This window comes from Enhydra lutris, unplaced genomic scaffold (genome assembly GCF_002288905.1).
Source record: "Enhydra lutris kenyoni isolate GAN:26980312 unplaced genomic scaffold, ASM228890v2 scaffoldscaffold4, whole genome shotgun sequence".
Lineage (NCBI taxonomy): Eukaryota > Metazoa > Chordata > Mammalia > Carnivora > Mustelidae > Enhydra > Enhydra lutris.
The window spans coordinates 12,977,667-12,996,319 of record NW_019154088.1 but is presented as its reverse complement, the minus strand read 5'-3'; the positions used below and the strand labels follow the sequence as shown (position 1 = coordinate 12,996,319).

At 36.3% G+C, this 18,653-nt stretch overlaps 1 protein-coding gene across 2 annotated transcripts in view; it reads right to left on the bottom strand.

Annotated features, from left to right (window-relative positions):
• Window positions 1-18,653, bottom strand: part of LOC111158971 (CTD small phosphatase like 2) — a 77,221-nt gene that overhangs the window by 32,940 nt on the left and 25,628 nt on the right. For both annotated transcript variants that reach the window (XM_022521319.1, XM_022521325.1), the window contains exon 2: window positions 17,858-18,067. In XM_022521319.1, the coding sequence (XP_022377027.1) occupies window positions 17,858-18,043 (186 nt within the window). In that variant the 5' untranslated portion in view covers window positions 18,044-18,067. The remainder of the gene's footprint in view (window positions 1-17,857; window positions 18,068-18,653) is intronic.

Genomic DNA, 18,653 nt, shown 5'->3' with positions numbered 1-18,653 from the left:
ACTACACTATATGTTAACTAACTTGAATTTAAATAAAATCTTGGAAGGAAAAAAAAAGATATTAAAGATTATTAAAAAGCTAAACTTCCCTAAAAAATAATTCCCTACTTAGATCAAAACAAAGATAATAATATTGGGGTGCCTGGGTGGCTCAGTGGGTTAAAGCCTCTGCCTTCAGCTCAGGTCATAATCTCAGGATCGTGGGATCGAGCCCCGCATGGGGCTCTCTGCTTGGTGGGGAGCCTGCTTCCCCCTCTCTCTCTGCCCGCCTCTCTGCCTACTTGTGATCTCTCTGTCAAATAAATAAATAAAATCTTTAAAAAACAAAACAAAGATAAAATCAAAATACATCATTCCATATCATATCATACAGAATTTTACTTTTACTCAGTTTCTCTAATGTTAGGTACCTCTGTTTTTGTTTTTTAAAATTTATTTTTGTATGAGAGAGACAGCATGAGCACGCCCAGGGCAGACAGAGGGAGAAGCAGGCTCTCTGCTGAGCCAAGAACCTCAATCCCAGGGCCCCAGGATCATGACCTGAGCTGAAGGCAGATGCTTAACCGACTGAGCCACCCAGGTGTCCCTAGATATCTCTGTTAAAACAGCATCTTTACAGCACAAAATAACGCTTCAGTGATCTATAACAAAATTCTTCAAATGGTTGCTATTTGTCATTCCCCTGCATTATTTTTTTTTAAGATTTTATTTATTTATTTGACAGAGAGGTAAGAGAGAGCACAAGTAGGCAGAGCAGCAGGCAGAAGGAGTGGGAGAAGCAGGCTCTCCGCTGAGCAGAGAGCCCGACACGGGGCTCAATTCCAGGACCCCAGGATCATGACCTGAGCTGAAGGCAGACGCTTAAACCAAATGAGTCAGCCAGGAGCCCCATTCCCCTGCATTTTAAAATCAATAGTAACTCTCATATCCCAAACACTGGCTCTCCATTGCCAGAAAACAGGACTCTATGAAGTCCTTCAAGAACAGAAATAATACTACAAAGCCAACCACACTAAGCTCCAGCATCTTCTTGAAGAAGACTCTTAGAAGATCTGCTATAACACAAATACTTACATTCCTGAAAATCCTGCTTTCTGCAACGCTAAAAATAACAAGGCTTAAGGAAAAAATAATTGGTCCAGGAGGGCAGAGAGGGGTATACAAGGCCTATCAGTCAATGCCCCGTTAACTCTGTAACCATAGCACTAACAAAAACAATGATTGGGACACTCCAGAGATAACTTGGACACCCCAGTGAGGCAGCTAACAGCAGCTGAGATGCTACCTCAGGGCTTAATAAAAGGTAATAAAAACAGAGAAAGAGAAACAAGGGCTTATGGGAACTGAGAAGTGGAGCTTTAAGACAGTAGAGCTAAGATGGACACAAAAGGAAATGCAGACTGCCACATGAGAAAAGTCCCTGCTAGACCAGAGTGTACTTCTCTAGGAGGGAAGCCCCCCTCCCTGCCACTGCTAATTATCACTTCTAATTAAAAACCTCTGTGTGTGTGTGTGTGTGTGTGTATTTGGGGATGGGGGGCTTTTGTTTCTGTAGCTGCTGAATTTAAAGTTTTTTACTTTCTTGATGAAATGTAAAAGTCAATTCTCTGAGGCACCTGGATGGCACAGTGAGGGTTAATGTCTGACTCTTGTCAGGGTTGTTGAGACCGAGCTGAACCCGTTCAGCATGGAGTCTGCTTAAAAGACTTTCTCCCTCTGCTCCTCCCTATCCATCTACACTTGTGCTATCTCTACTCTCTCTCTCTCAAATAAATAAATCTAAAAAATTTCAACTCCCTCTATCCAGGATCCCTTTGTCTAGTTTAGGAAAAAGTCATGTAGAAAGCAATACACTACCCATGTTATACTGACACTGTTCACCTATTTATCAAGAATCTATAAGCTAACTAATGTTGCAGAATTACGACACATTTCTTGTAGAACAGATTGTACTGTGGTCAATTAAAAACACATATAATATCTGAGGCACGTGAGTGGCTCAGTTACTTAATCCTCCAATTCTTGGTTTCAGCTCAGGTCATGATCTCAAAGTCCTAGGATCGAGCCCCATGGTGTCAGGCTCTGCACTCAAAGGGATCACTCTTTTTTCCTCTGCTCCTACCCTTGCTTACACTAAGTAAATGTTATAAAAAATAAAGCATGTATGGGGCGCCTGGGTGGCTCAGTGGGTTAAAGCCTCTGCCTTCACCTGGGGTCATGATCTCAGGGTCCTGGGATCGAGCCCCGTGTTGGGCTCTCTGCTCGGCGGGGAGCCTGCCTCTCTGCCTACTTGTGATTTCTGTCAAATAAATAAATAAAATCTTTTAAAAAATAAAGTATGTAAATACATACATAAGGTAAAAATATTTTAGCTTACATCTCTAAGTAGGAAGAGGAACCTATTAATATCAAGGTTAAAAGCTCTGCAGTCATTGACAATAAAATCCTAGTCTTCAGAATAACGCAATCAGATGTCTAATGATGCTCCAATTCTGAAAGACAATTCATCACCCAATCCCAGTCTTTCTTGAACATTCAACTATATAATTTGGAGACTTTATGAATGTGGCATAATTTTTTAAAGAACTAGGAAAAACAAGATTCCCACATTACTGTACAGGATGCTTTAATAAATTTATTAACCCTGCCAATGTCTTCTCTGCAATTTATATTTTTTGAAGTTGTCCCTAAAATAGGCATTTAGGGGAAAATCTTGGGAAGATAGTGTTCTTATGTCTCCAAACCCCAAGGGAAACACAGAGACCTAAAGAAAAAAAAAAAAAAAAAGAAACCAAAGGCGAATTCACAACAAAACCAGGAGACAAGGTTTTGTCTCCCCTAAATTCCAAGCAGATGAGGACAAACCAACAGCCACCACACCTGAGCACCCACATGCAGTAGTGCAAAAGAAAGCAAAAAGGATCAACAAGGTGTATGATACACCTGAAAACAAGAGAGCCCGAAATAGCTAAAATGTAGGTATTCAAAAGAAATCATGGCAGATCAATTTCATGAGGAGAGAAAGCTGCTGTCTTGCCAATCTAACAGCAAAGGGGTCCATGGTGAGAATGGAACAACAGTTCCTATGAACTCTTGAAAATTACCAACTATGGTTCTCTTCTAGAATAAGCCATACACTAAGGAGAAACTGCTGGGAATGGAATCAAAACTGAGTAGCAAAGTCACAACAGAAAAGAAGGAAAGAGGTACCTGGGTAGCTAGTTGGTTAAGTGTTTGACTCCCAATCTTGGCTCAGTCTTGATTTCAAGATGGTGAATTCAAGCCTTGCACTGACTCCATTCTAGATATGGAGTCTACTTTAAAATACAAAAAGGGGGCGGGGGCACCTGGGTGGCTCAGTGGGTTAAGGCACTGCCTTTGGCTCGGGTCATGATCTCAGGGTCTTGGGATCGAGCTACACATTGGGCTCTCTGCTCATTAGGAAGCCTGCTTCCCCCTCTCTCTCTGCCTGCCTCTGCCTACTTGTGATATCTCTCTGTCAAATAAATAAATAAAATCTTAAAAAATAAAATAAAATACAAAAGGGGGGAAAAAAAGGAAAGTGAAGTTTCAGATAAATATTGGGTAGTAATTAAAGAGACAGAAAAACTCAAAAAGCGATCACTGTATTTTTTAACATTACTAAAAACCAAAACAGTTAGAAAAGATACCCTAAGCCACAAAACCTTCTAAGAAAACCTAATCTCATACAAAAATGAACAACAAGGAAGTACAGGTGTTAAATCCACACAAAAATTATTGTAATAAAATATACAGGGAGGGGGCGCCTGGGTGGCTCAATGGGTTAAAGCCTCTGCCTTCGACTCAGGCAGGTCATGATCCTGGGGTCCTGGGATTGAGCTCCACATCCGGCTGCTCGGCGGGGAGCCTGCTTGCTCCTCTCTGCCTGCCTCTCTGCCTACTTTTGATCTCTGTCTGTCAAATAAATAAATGAAATCTTAAAAAAAAAAATACAAGGAGTAAAATAACATCTCTACAGATAAATAGAAAAATATGCATATTAGAAAAATATGCATATAGATCAAAATTATAACCTTCTATTTCAGAACACAAGACTTAGTGAGAAAATGATACGAGACATATGGGTTAGAAAAATTCAAATCATAAAGACAAAACAAAATAATCAGAAATAACAAAAAAAATGGTATCAGAAATAAAGACTGAATTAGAATGTACAGAAAATTGAGTAAACAACAGATTATGCCTTAAAAGAAATAGAAGATAAAATGGGGAAATTTTTAAAAGACATCAAAATATTACAAATACTGAAGACACACAAAGATGTAACAGAAAATAGGTAGTCCCTGAAGAAGGAAACCAAATCAAAAGCATGGCGAAAGAATGAATATTAGAAGATTTTCCTCAAAGGAAAGATTTTAGGGGCATCTGGGTGGCTCAATCAGTTCAGTGTCTGCCTCTTGGTTTTGGCTCAGGTCAGGATCTCACAGTTGTGAGACTGAGCCCTGCATCAGGCTCTGTGCTCAGCACAGAGTCTGCTTCAGATTCTCTCTCCCTCTTGCTCCTGCTCACACTGCCACTGTCTGTTTCTGTGTGTCTCTCTCTCCTTCTCTCTCTCTCAAATAAATCTTTAAAGGATTTTAAATTACATATTGACAGATATGTCTAACTAAAACTATCAACTCAGAAAACAAGATACATCCTAAACTTCATAGAATTTAAAGAAAAAAAATCCTATGGAGATCAAGACAAAATCATTTAAAAAGCAAAAAAATAAAATAAAATAAATAAAATTATATTATCATCAAACTTCAACAGCAATGCTTTTTATGCCAGAAGAAAATGAATTAACAGTTAAAATAATCAAGAAGAGAAAAGCCTAGCTAAGTTATTTTATATGCAGCAAAACTGGATTTTCAACCTTAAAGAGCATTGTTTTGTTGTCCCCCCCCCCGTTTTGTTGTTTTTTAAAAATATTTTATTTATTTGAGACAGAGAGAGACAGTGAAAGAGAGAATACAAGCAGGGGGAGTGGGGGAGGGAGAAGCAGGCTCCTCACTGAGCAGGACACTGGAATCATGACCTGAGCCAAAGGCAGAAGCTTAACGACTGAGCCACCCAGGTGTCCAAAGAGCACTGTTACCAACATGCAAGAATATTGTTCCCATGAGTGCTTTCTGTGGCACCTATTAGAAAATGAGCTTCAGACAACAAAAATAACTGCAGATGATGACATGAAGACTGAGGATAAGCATTAAATATACTGAACATATGCAGATCCTGTAAAACTAAGATAAATGAGGATTAAAAGATGGTATGTAATGACAATAGGCTCGGTATACACAGATATAAAACTAAGAAAACTGGTAAGCGATATATCAAGTTTTTTAAACTGTTCACTTTAAAGTCATTCTGAGACAGAAAACTTAACAGAATTCATTCCCAGCTGATCTATACAAGAAATACTAAATGAAGTTCTTCAGGCATAGAATAGATAATACCAGATGGGATCCTAAACCTGCAGTAAGGAATGAATACCACTAAGGCAATTATGAGGAAATATGAAAGATCTTGGTGTCCAGTACTACTGTGATCTTACCAGCTATCTTTAATAGTCATACTTGCTATAATCTCTGTAGCCTCATTATGATCCAGTAAGTTATTATTTTGAAGTCTTAAAAGTTTTTAATATGTATATTTGTGGAAATACAATAAGAGTACTCTTAGTATTTTGCTTTACAATAATATCAAATTTGGTTTTTAAAATTATATCTAAAAAGCTATTTTGAAATTGAATAATATTTTAAGAGTATTTAGAACTTTATAATTAAGAATGGATCATTGGAATAAAAAAGGGAGATTAGGGATGCACAGGTAGCTCAGTCAGTTAAGTGTCTGCCTTTCACTCAGATCATGATTCCAGGATCCTGGGATCAAATTCCACATCAGGCTCCTTGTTCAGTGGGGAGCCTGCTTCTCCCTCTGCCTGCCACTCCCCCTGCTTGTGCGCTCTCTCACTCTCTCTCTAACAAATAAATAAAATCTTTTAAAAAATAAAAATATAAAAGGGAGATCAGACGATTTGTAGTTTCAATCCATATTCACACTGAAAAAGAAACTGACATATCCGAATTCTGACTCAAAAAAGGGGGAAAGGGGCACCTGGGTGGCTCAGTGGTTTAAAGCCTCTGCCTTCAGCTCAGGTCATGATCCCAGGGTCCTGGTATCGAGCCCCGAGTCGGGCTCTCTGCTCCGCAGGGAGCCTGCTTCCTCCTCTCTCTCTCTCTCTCTCTGCCTGCCTCTCTGCCTACTTGTGATCTCTGTCTGTCAAATAAATAAATAAAATCTTAAAAAAAAAAACAAAACAAAAAACAAAGGGGAAAACTACTCCAAAGAATCTGAATCAAACTATAATTTACAAATGAGAATATGATAAGCTATTTTCCCTTTGGCTGCAAAAATACTATTACGTTGTCCTCTCATGCCTTATGTAATAAAACATATTCAAATAAAGTTATGGTGCCGATTCAGTTTACTATCATTTGAGAACACTCAGCATTAAAAAAAGAGGAATTTAAATGTACTTTAAATGTACACATGATGAGTTTTTTAAAAGCCAATAATCATTACAGTTTTTCAAACTAAAAATAAAAAAGTCAATGAAATATCTTAAAGAGTAAGTTATCGTATCGCATTGGTTGAAAAAGTATACATAATATCTGAAAGACTTATAAACCCCCGCACAGCAGACATTGCTGGAACCCTGCTGGATAAAGTCAGTAAAAGAAACAGGCTCTTCCACTTCCCAAAGATAAAGTGGAACTGAACTGATAACTTATCTGCAAATACAGGAAATGAGTTAATATCTGGTCTACAGTGTTATATTTCTGCCTTATGGATATGGCCGACTTTCTGTTTTGACTATATCTGATACTAGCATCAACTAATCATCAAAGATCTTTACTGAAAATGGTAACAAACACAAGTGGTAAATAATTTTTTTGCATCTCAGTTTATCCTGAAATAACTTCTGTTGAGTATTTGTGCTGACTATACAAAAGCAATGGTAGATGTAACTACTATCACTTAGCACAAATTAAGGCAATGATACCCAATAATCACTGTATTATTTATTGCTATGCACGAGAGGGGGGAAAAGGCCAGTTTGACTTAAGAATGTTTCTGACGAAGCTGTGAAATTAATTCTCAATTCTTAAATATGTCTTAACACTGTATGATGGGCTGCAAACTTGTGCTTCCACAGTTGTCTTGAGAAAAAGCACCTGAGTTGGAGCACCTGTGTGGCTCATTCCATTAAGCATCCAACTCTTGATTTTGGCTCAGGTCATGATCTCAGTGCTGTGTTTTCGAGCCCCACCTCAGGCTTGTGCTGGGCACAGAACCTGCTTATGAGTCTCTCTCTCTCTCCCTCTCCCTCTGCCCCTCACCCCCTAAGGGGAGCGGGGGGAAGAAAGGAAAAAGAAAAAAAGAAAAAGCATCTGAGTGTTTAAGTTATTATAAGCGGAGTTAGACCACTTTTCCAATGGAAAACTATTTTTAAGTAGGTATTTTCTGAAAAGTGAACAAAGCAAATTTATCCCTTCAAGAAAAACTTTTTGTTGCCAACAATAAAATGTGAGAGCTTTCAAGCAAAAGTCATAATTTTAGAAAAGTTGGACCCAGGAGCACCTGACTGGCTCAGTTGGTTGGGTGGCTGGCCTTGGGCTCAGGTCATGATCTCTGGATTCTGGGATCTAGCCCACATCAGGCTCCCTCTCCCACTGCCACTCCCCCTGCTTATGTATGTTAGGGCGCGCTTACGCACTCTCTCTCTCTCTCTCTCTCTCTCAAATAAATAAATAAATAAATAAAGTCTTCAAAAAAAGAAAAGAAAAGTAAAGTTGGACCTAGCACCATGAGCTTGACAGCTTCCCAAAACTATCCTGTTGCAGGGAATGTGAGTGGTTCAGTTGGTTGAACACCAGACTCTTGGGTTTCAGCTCAGGTCATGATCTCGGAGTCCTGAGACTGAACTTATTAGCACTGGGCTCTGCACTCAGTGATAAGATTCTTTCCCCTCCCTCTACCTTCCCCTGCTCGGCTTGCTGACAAACGCTCTCAAATAAATAAATAAATGGATAAATAAATAAATAAATAAATACAAACTATCCTACTGAGATCAATAGGGACGTTCATAAATGTGATTTTTAAATACTGAATAATGAAATATATTAATATGTAGAATAGATACATAATTCAGTAAACCAGTATCTTCTAAATAACCAGTGCATAGTGTTAGAAAATCATATATAGTGCATCACTCATTCCAGGTGCAAGATAGACTAACAAAAAGATCACTGCAGCTCTTTCAGATTCCATCTTGGAACAAGAACCTAAGAAACTACATTTGTTAAGCTTCGGTATAGTATCAAGAGGATATCACAATTATTTAAAAAGGATATTAAAATACTCCTTCCTTTAACAAATACATGTGAGTATGGTTTTCTTTAAATGCTTCACTTGGGGCACCTAGGTGGCTCAGTGGGTTAAAGCCTCTGCCTTCAGGTCAGGTCATGATCCCAGGGTCCTGGGATCAAGCCCCGCATCTGGCTCTCTGCTCAGCAAGGAGCCTGCTTCCTCTCCTTTCTCTCTGCCTGCCTCTCCACCTACTTGTGATCTCTGTCAAATAAATAAATAAAATCTTTAAAAAAAAAAAAAGCTTCACTAATAAATTATGTATGAAGCCATCATTAAAAGACATTGGCAAAATTACAAATAATGTCATGCCTCCCACTAATTTCCTTTTTGTTTTTAGGAAATAGTTAAAATGTTGTCTGTATTAACATTCAGTGAGTTTATAATCGAATTATGAATAAATATTTTCAAAATTCCTCAGCTTGATATCTAATGAGATATATTTTGATAGATATAACCCACATAAACAAATGTTATTTAGGGTTTCCAATAATGTGTAAGAAAGTAAAGGAGCCCGAGATCAAAAAGTTTAAGAATCACTTGCTCAAGAAGAATTACTAATGAAATCACAAGAAAAAAGAAGTCACCCTCCACAAATGGGGGAAAAAAATGTGAACTGTCAGGTCACACACACAAAAATCCCTACACAGTTAATAAGCACATGAAAGGATATTCAACCTCATTAATCATCAGGGAAATGCAAAATAGAAACACAATGAGATAACCACCCCACCCATGTAAAAAGACTAAAATTAAAAAGACTGACAACACCAAATATTGCTAAGAATGTGGGCAACTGGAATTGCCAGACATTGCTGGATAGAATATAAAATGGAATAGTCTGGAAAACAACTGGACAGTTTCTTAAAACAGTCTTTCAACAAATGGTGGTAGGACCAAAGGATATCATTAATATGTAAAAAAATAGTTGGACCTTACACTACCTACAAAAATTAATCCAAAATGGATGAAAGAGCTGAAAATAAGAACTAAAACTCTAAGACATGTAAGAAAAAAAACTTAGAGCTTATAAGAAAAAATTCTAGAGAAAACACAGGGCTAAAACTTTACCAAATCTTGATTTTGACAATAGCTTTTGGAAATGACACCAAAAATATAAGCAAAAATAACCAAAAATAAACTGAACTTGGTCAAAATTTAAAACTTTTGTGCTTCAAAGGGGTCTGAAAGAATGGGAGCGAATATCTACAAATCATATGTCAAAAAAGGATTTGTATCTAAAAAAGAACTCTTAGAATGCAATTATACAAAGCCAAAACCCAATTTAAAATGGGCAAACTAAAAATACATAAACAAGTTATTGTTGAGGACATGGAAAAACTGGAACCCTCAACTTTGTTGGTGGGACTATAATATGGTCATTTTGGAAAAAAATCTACAGCTCCTTGAAAAGCTAACCACAGAATTATCATATCATCTTGTATTTCTCTTGAGTATATGCTCAAGAGAAATGTAAATAGATTTCTACAAAAGAAACTCGTATGTCAACGTTCACAGTACTCATTTAATGACAGCCAAAATGTGGAAACAACCCAAATGCCTATCAACTGATAACATGGAAAATATCCATGCAATGGAATATTATTTCACAATAAGAAGGAATGACGAAATGATATATGCTACAACACAAATGCACACTGAAAACATGCTAAATGAAAGAAGCGAGACATGAAAGACTGTATGTTGTAGAATTCCATTTACATGACATGTCCAGAATAGGCAACTCTATATGCAGAAAGTCAACTATTGGTTGCTCAGGGCAAGGGAGGAAGGGAGAGTTGATGGGTGACAGCCACTGAAGATGATTTAAGTGGTATAATATTGATTGTGGTAACAATTGAGGAACTCTGTGCATATACTAAAAGCTACTAAATTTATACCTTAAACGGGTGAGTTTTATTGTATGCTAATTATATGTTTCAATAAAGCTACCACAAAAAAATAAACATGCATTTATTGTATGATCCACCAATACCAATCTTAGTTATTTATCCAACTTAAATATATGTCCACGCATGGACTCAAGACAGATATTCACAGCACCTTTATTCATGATAGCCATAAAACATATGCAATCCAAATGGATAAACAAAATATGTTATTTAGTATACTCATACAATAGAATTCTAGGCGGAGGGGTCAATAAAGTATTGAATACATACAGTAACACAAGTGAGTTCAAAAGCTTTATGCTGAGTGAAAAATGCAAGAAATGCTGTAGGACTACAATCATGAATCTCTAGAAAAGATTTATGTGATCTATAATAACAGTATGTTGATGGTTGTCTAGGGTGATGCTTGAAATTGTCTGCAAAGACTGTAACGATACTTTTTGGGGCATGAGTGTATAAATATGTTAAAATTCATGACAATATATACCTTAAATAGGTGTGTTTTGTTGTGTATAATTATAACTCAAAAAGTTAATTTTTAAAGTCAATACAGGAGATAGAATGAAATTCTAAAAGATAACTGGTTTAACAAAAAGAAGGCAGGATAAGAAAAACCTAACTAAACTAAACATGTCAATTTAAATATAAATACACAGGGCATATTTATACATGGGAGGGAAAAAATTATAATCATGAAAATACTAGGAAAGTTATATAGCTATATTAATATTAAGCAAAGTAAACCTCAAAGCAAATATTACTAGAAATGAGAGATTTCACAGTGGTAACAAGAACAATTTATACTCATCACAAATGTGTATACACCTAACAAGAGAACTTCAAAATACATAAAAAAACTGGCAGAACTGAAAGGCAAAGTCACAATTATAGTTGGAGATTTTAACATCCCTCTCTTAGTAACTGATAAAACAAGTTTAAGATATAGAAGACTGAAATATTATCAACCAACTTGATCTAATTAATAGTTATAGAATACTGCACTGAAAAATTCTAGAATATGCACATTTCTTCAAATACACATGTGACACTCACCAAAATAGTCTATATGCTAGAAAATACCAAAAAAGACCAAAGAAATGAAATCATACAGAGTATATTCTTAGACAACACTGATAATAAATTATAAATCAACAATTAAAAGATATCTTTAAAATGCCCAAATATCTGGAAATTAAATAACAAATTTCCAAATAATCCATGTGTTGAGAATAAATCAAACACACCCACAAAAAAGTTAATAAAAATATAATCAGAGGAGCACCAGGTAATACACCAGGTATGGAATTGTTAAATCACTGTATTGTACACATGAAACTAATATAAGAGTGTACATTAACTAACTGCAATTAAAATAAAAACTTAAAAGAATATATAATCAGAACATGTGGGAAATTAGTACTTTGAAATTCACAGCTTTAAAACTTTTTTGGGGGGAAGGGTGGTATAAAATCAGTGATCTAAGCAAGGGGCTGGCAAACTATACAATCCAGAAGCCAACTCCAGCAAGCTGTTTCTGTATGCCCAGCAGGCTAAGAAAGGTTTTTTTGTTTGTTTGTTTTCAAAGATTTTACTTTTTTTAAGCAAGCTCTACACCCAACACAGGGCTCAAACTCATGAGCCCCCAGGATCAAGTGGTGTCACATGCTCTACTGAATGAGCCAGACAGGAGTTCCAGAAATGGTTTTTTATATCTATAAATGGGGATGGAGGAGGAAGGGAGGAGGATCAAAAGAACAACCTTATTTGATGACATATGAAAATTATATGAAATTCAAATCTGTGTCCAAAGTTATGCTCTTTCATTTATGTATTACCTGAAGAGTAGAGTAGTAACTGTAATACAATATAGTCCACAAAGCCTAAAGTATTTATCAGAAACAGTTACAGAAAAAGTTTACCAATCCCTGATCTAAGCTCCCACTTCCAGAAACTAAAAAAGTAAATCAAACAGAAAGTATAAGAAAATATTAAAAATAACAAGTAGAAATCAATTAAATAGAAAATAGAAAAAATGAAAATTAACAAAGATGTTGGTTCTTTGAAAGAGTAATGAAATTGACAAAGCTCTAGCAACACAGATCAAAACAAAGATAAATCGTAAGTTATCCATATCAGGAATGAAAAGATATACATCATTACAGATCCATTAGACACTGATATTTATGTAAATATCACAAAACTTTACACCAAGTAATTCAACAACTTGAATGAGTGAGCCAATTCCTTGAAAAGCACACGACCAAGACTGAAACAAGAAACAGAAATGCTAAATAGCCTTGTATATATTACAGAAATCCAATTTACAATAAAAGCTCTCTCACAAAAACTTCAACTTATTTAAGGATAAAATAATACTAAGACAATATAAGTTCTTTCAGAAATAAGCAGAGGGAACAATTCTTCACTTGCCTTATGATCCAAGCATAATAATCTTAGTTCCAAAATCTGAAAATATGACAAATCAAGGCAACTACGGACCAAAGCCCTCATGAACACAGATGTAAAAATCCCTTTGAAAAAAACACAGTAAAGCAAATCCAGCAATACAAGTTTAGTTTTCCATTAAAAAATATTTCTGCTCTACTCCACATGAAAAGAATAAAAGAAAATCTGAAGAACATCTCAAAAGATGCAGAAAAGTCTTTGAGAAAATTCAACATGTTAAGAATTTTTAGCAAACTAGGACTAAAAGGGAACTTCTTCAAATGAGTAAAAGATAACTATGAAAAACATTTAGTTAACAACATACCTAACTGTAAATAAACTCTTTTCCTCTAAGATCAGCAACAAGAGAAGGTGTTACTTCTCACCACTTCTATGGAACATCGTACTAGAGGCCCTAACTAATGCAATAAAGAAAGAAAAAGAAATAAAAGACCTAGAGATTAAGTAAAATAAGTAAAACTGTAGTTATCTGGTGTATTTTATGATTACGTATGTATAAGCATCCAATCTGAACTTCTAATTTTTTCATGCCATAATAAATGGTAAAGTACTTATTAATCTAGCTATTGAAGAACACATCTAGAGAGACTGACTTATATTAACTTTGGGAGGAAGGAAGAAAATTCCCAATAAAACCATGAAGCTTGGTAGTAGTAAAAAGGTTAGAGTTACAACAAAGTTTTCATCTAACCACATTTTTCAAACCAAGGGATACAACCCATCAGTGGATGAGGAAATTAAAGCATTAAAATCACCTTTATTTGTTTTAAAGATTTATTTATTTATTTATTTGAGAGAGAGAGAGAGAGAAAGAGAAAGAGAGACTGAGTGAGCACACAGTGGGATAGGGAAAAGCAGACTTCCTGCTGAGCAGCGAGCCACACGTGGGGCTCAATCCCAGGATCCCCAGCGTCATGATGCTTAACTGACTGAACCACCCAGGTGCCCCTAAAATCACCTTTAAAAGGAGAATAAGAAACAAAAGAGAAGAAAAATCAGACATATCAAATATACTAAGGGTGAGTTTTGTTTCACATGTATGAGTATAATGGAAGACATATTTCTTTCTAAGGGTTATACTTAGAAGATCTTAAAACACTGATTTAATGTAACAGGTAAGGAAGAGGGCCCCTGGGTGGTTCAGTTGGTTAAGCCTCTGCCTTTGGCTCAGGTCATGATCTCAGGATCCTGGATCAAGCCCTGTGTAGGGCTCCTCACTCAGTGGGAGTATGCTTCTCCCTCTCCCCCCACCAACCCCCAGCCCCTCTCATGCTGGCTCTACCTCTCAAATGAATAAATAAAAACTTTAACAGCAAGAGCACAACAGTATTTAGGTAAGAACAGAGGAAAAGATCATTTTGTTATGGGAAAACTCTAGTAACCACCTTTTTGGAAAGGTAGAGAGAGATTTCTGATATAAAGCATATATAGTTTAGCTGTGAGGTCTTCACTTCAAATATATATCAGATATCTCATTATGCTAGAGTGCGTGGGTGGCATAGTTAAGTGTCTCACTCTTGGTTTTGCTCAGGTTGTGATCTCAGGGTCATGAGATCAAGTGCCAACCCCCCCCCCCCCAATATGGCTCCGAACTCAGCACAGTCTGTCTGCTTTAGTTTCTCTCTCCCTCTCCCTCAGCCCCTCCCCCCTCCCACTCATTCTCTCTCTCTCTCAAATAAATAAATAAATCTTAAAAAAACCCTCATTATAAAGCAGAAAGACTGCATGTCAACAATTCTTGAGTGCCCTTACTAACAATTTCATAATTCTGAAATCAGAGAAGTGATAAACATTTGAATCATAAAATCTGGATTTGAAAGAGACCAAAGATTCCATTCACAGTTATGTGCTGAATTTGTGTCATGCCCCTCCCCCCAATTCCCAAATTCATATGTTGAAGTCCTAACCCACAGAATATAACCATATTTAGAAATATGGCTTTTGGGGTGCCTGGGTGGCTCAGTGGGTTAAAGCCTCTGCCTTCTGCTCAGGTCATGATCCCAGAGTCCTGGAATCGAGCCCCGCATTGGGCTCTCTGCTCAGCAGGGAGCCTGCTCCCCCTCTCTCTGTCTGCCTCTCTGCCTACTTGGGATCTCTGTCTGTCAGATAAATAAATAAAATCTTAAAAAAATATATGGCTTTTAAGCAGTAATTAAATTCAAATGGGGTCATTAGGGTAGGCCCTAATCCAATTATGAGTGGTTCCTTATAAGAAGAGATTACAACACAGACTACACAAAGGACTGAGAGGTAACTATGGCAGGACCCAGCAAGAAGGCAGCCATCCAAGTCAAGGACAGAGGCCTCAGAAAAAAACCAACCTCCTGACACCCTGATCTTGGACTTCTAGCTTCCAGGACTGTAAAAAAAATTTCTTTTTTAAGCCACCCAGTCCTTGGTATCTTCTTATGGGCAGCCTGGGCAAAATTATACAAACCCTTATATTCATAAATTAACAACCTATGTTTGGTTTACTTATATACTCTCGTGGCTAATTTATACAAAATTAAGATTAGAATACAGATTAAAACTTGTTAGCAATATAAAAATATAAAAACGGGTCAGTGGTGATAAAATGGCAAGCACTAACAGCCACTGATCCTAGAAATCATAATAGTAACAGGAGAGCAGTAAAGTAGGGTGATACAACACAAGCAAGTTTCAAAAAGTCAGACTCCTGAAACAGGGATGAAAGCAATGTTAGATACCTTAGAAACGACTACAGCTCAAAAGAGAAAGCAAGAAGGTTTGTCTAAAAAGTTCAATTCTAGCCACGTAACTTTAAAAGTCCAAAAGCAGACAAAAAGGAACAGTATTAAAGAAACAAAAAAGGCAGCACAGGGAGTTGTCTAACTGATTTGGTTTTAAAAAGGACACTTGTCGAGATAAGAAACGTAGTTTATCATCTACTCAGACTAAAGGAGATGAAGATATATGCAAAAAGTACTGTGGAAAAAACTTCCTATAAAAAGAGTAAGTTTTAGGAAGCTTTGAAATGATGACAGAATATAAATAAACAACAAAGTGAGAAGGTAGTATAAGAGATTCAACCTTATTTGCTTTCATCAAGAAGTGTTTTCCTTACACAAGATAGGTGATGCTCTTAAGACGTTACCCAGCTACTGAGACAAAATGGTATAGGACAAAGAACATAAGTATCAGAATCAAATAAACCTGGGTTTAAATCTCAGCATCATCGCTTACTGTAGAGGCAACAGTGCATTGTGGGTTAAAAGTGTAGGCTCTTAAGCCAGGGTATTTGGGTTTCAATTCCAGTGTTGCCACTTAAAACTAAGTAACCCTGTGCAAGTTATTTAATCTTCCTGTGCTTTTGTTTCCTTACCTGTAATACACAGATGATAGAACCTACTTCCTTTGTTTGTACAGTTTAAAGAAGTAACTACACTTAGAGCACTGAGAACACTGTATGACACATTCTAATTGCTCAATAACTGGGAGTAATTACCTTTCCATTTATTCTTTATTATTCGTTTTTATCCTGTACATTTATTACACTTATTGTTGTTACTGACATATCCAAGTTACCTAAATTCACTAGGCCTAAATTTTTCTCTTCTATAAACTACCAAAAAATACTTATATGAATTAAGGAGATATAAGATATAAAGCAATGAATAAATATACTTAATAAACATTACCTGCCAAACCCTACCCAAATTTTGAAAAAGACACCACTACTTAAGATACTGAACATAAGCACTGTATAGATTCTCAATAAAACTTTAGAATATATTATCAAAGAGATGATTTAATGACAATGAGATAAGAAAGAAATAACAATCAGAAGCCAGTGTAATCTCAGTAGGAATAATACATGACAAACTAATCATTTAATTTACTTCTAACACAGGGTTAGTAAACAGGGAGTAGGGGAGTGGGGATGACAGTGCACCTTGATTTTAGCAAGACATTCCAATATTAATTTTCATAATAACCCTATAGAAAAAAAAATCTGGATGATTAACAGTACAATTAAATGAATTTGAAGCTGCAGGAAAACTCTTGCCCCCCAAATTAGTGAATAGACATTAGTTTGCAAACAGGTTTTTAGTAGCCCTATCATATTTAACATCTTTAAGTAGACATTAATGAAAAATGCAAGATTTTGGTTTAAAAAAAATAAAAAGAAAGAAACTTGACAGTAATTTCTATAGGAAAGCCCTGAATGTGTAGTTGATATGGGCAAAAACCTGCTAACCAACAAAGATAGATCTTACTATTAAAGGAGAAAAAAAAAATCATGATATGTTATGCGATAGTGCCACATTAATACGATCAAAAATCAGAAGACAGAGGAAAACCCCACCCATCCAGACTTTTTTTTTAAAACCAAAATCTTGCATTTTTCATTAATGTCTACTTGAACACATACAATGAATAGCAATAACGCTATCTTATTTATAGAGTAATTAAAATTTCTCAAACTGCTTTTTCTGTTTGCCATCTAATGTAAAAACAACTCTGAAACAGATAAAGCAGTTAGAATTAGTCCCATGTTACTGTCTTCTTGAGGTTCAGAGGGGTAAACGAGTTTCCTCAGATCAAGTTGGTCCAAAGTATGAATGTGGAACGTGTGACTCTTAGTCAGTGTCCATTTTTTCTTTAATAACTTTTTTCCTCTTTAATAAATAATACATTGTCATTGTAAAGTGTTAGAAATCAGAAAGAGAAATCATCTCCCCAATCACTGTACTAATATTAACAAGAAAATTTAACTTTTCTTTGAAATGAAAAAAATGGAAGTGAGAGAACTCACATAAATATGGAAAAATTTTTTACTTTTCATGATACTATGCTGAAAAAAAGGCTAAATGGATCAGTTAAGTAGAATAAATGTTTTCTTGAATTCTTTAAATATTTTTCATGTTATTACTCTTAAAATGACATCAAAATGTACACATTTTTTAATGTACTAGCAATATTAAACTTCTCATCTTTGCATGCTTAAAGAAAACAACCTAAACTTTAATTTTAATGATGTAAGTACAAGGTAAAACCATTACCTTGGGTGTGCTTCCTTTAATGAATTTTTTAATTGAAGACAACAAGCCGGTTTCATTTTTCGGTGTTTTTTCTCCCCCTGAAGGCAGGCTATCATCGACCTCTGAATATTTCCTCTTTGCTCTAGCAGTGCGTTGTGTTTGGATTTGATTTGACTGCTGAGAAGCTTTACGTGTTCTCAGCCTCATCTTTTATGAGTGCCACATATAAAACTGTAAGAGAAAAATAACAAGGGTTATTACAATTAAACCTAGCACACCAAAATGTGGCCCAGCTTATATAAGAAAAATTTCTTGGTCCAAGTCTTTAGGGGTTTAAAATAAGGAAGCAACATTTTAAGCAAAAGGTTACTTTGAAGTTTTACGCATTATCCCAAGTAACCTTCCCCCCACCTCCAAAATATTATACTCTATGATCTAATAAAAATATGAGTAACACCAGGGTGCCTGGATGAGTCAGTCTTAAAAGTTAAGCACCCAACTCTTGATTTTGGCTCAGGTCATGATCTCAGCGTTGTAAGATGAAGCCCCATGTCAGACTCTGTGCTGGGTGTGGAGCCTGCTTAAGATTCTCTCTCTCCAGGGCACCGGGGTGGCTCGGTCGTTAAGTGGCTGACTGCGGGTCAGGTCATGATCACAGGGTACTGGTATCGAGCCCCATGTCAGGCTCGTCAGGCTCTCTGCTCTGCAGGAAGCCCGTTTCTCCCTCTCCCACTCTGCCTGCTTGTGTTCCCTCTCTTGCTGTTTCTCCACCAAATAAATAAAATCTTAAAAAAAAAAAAAAAAAAAAAAAAAAAAA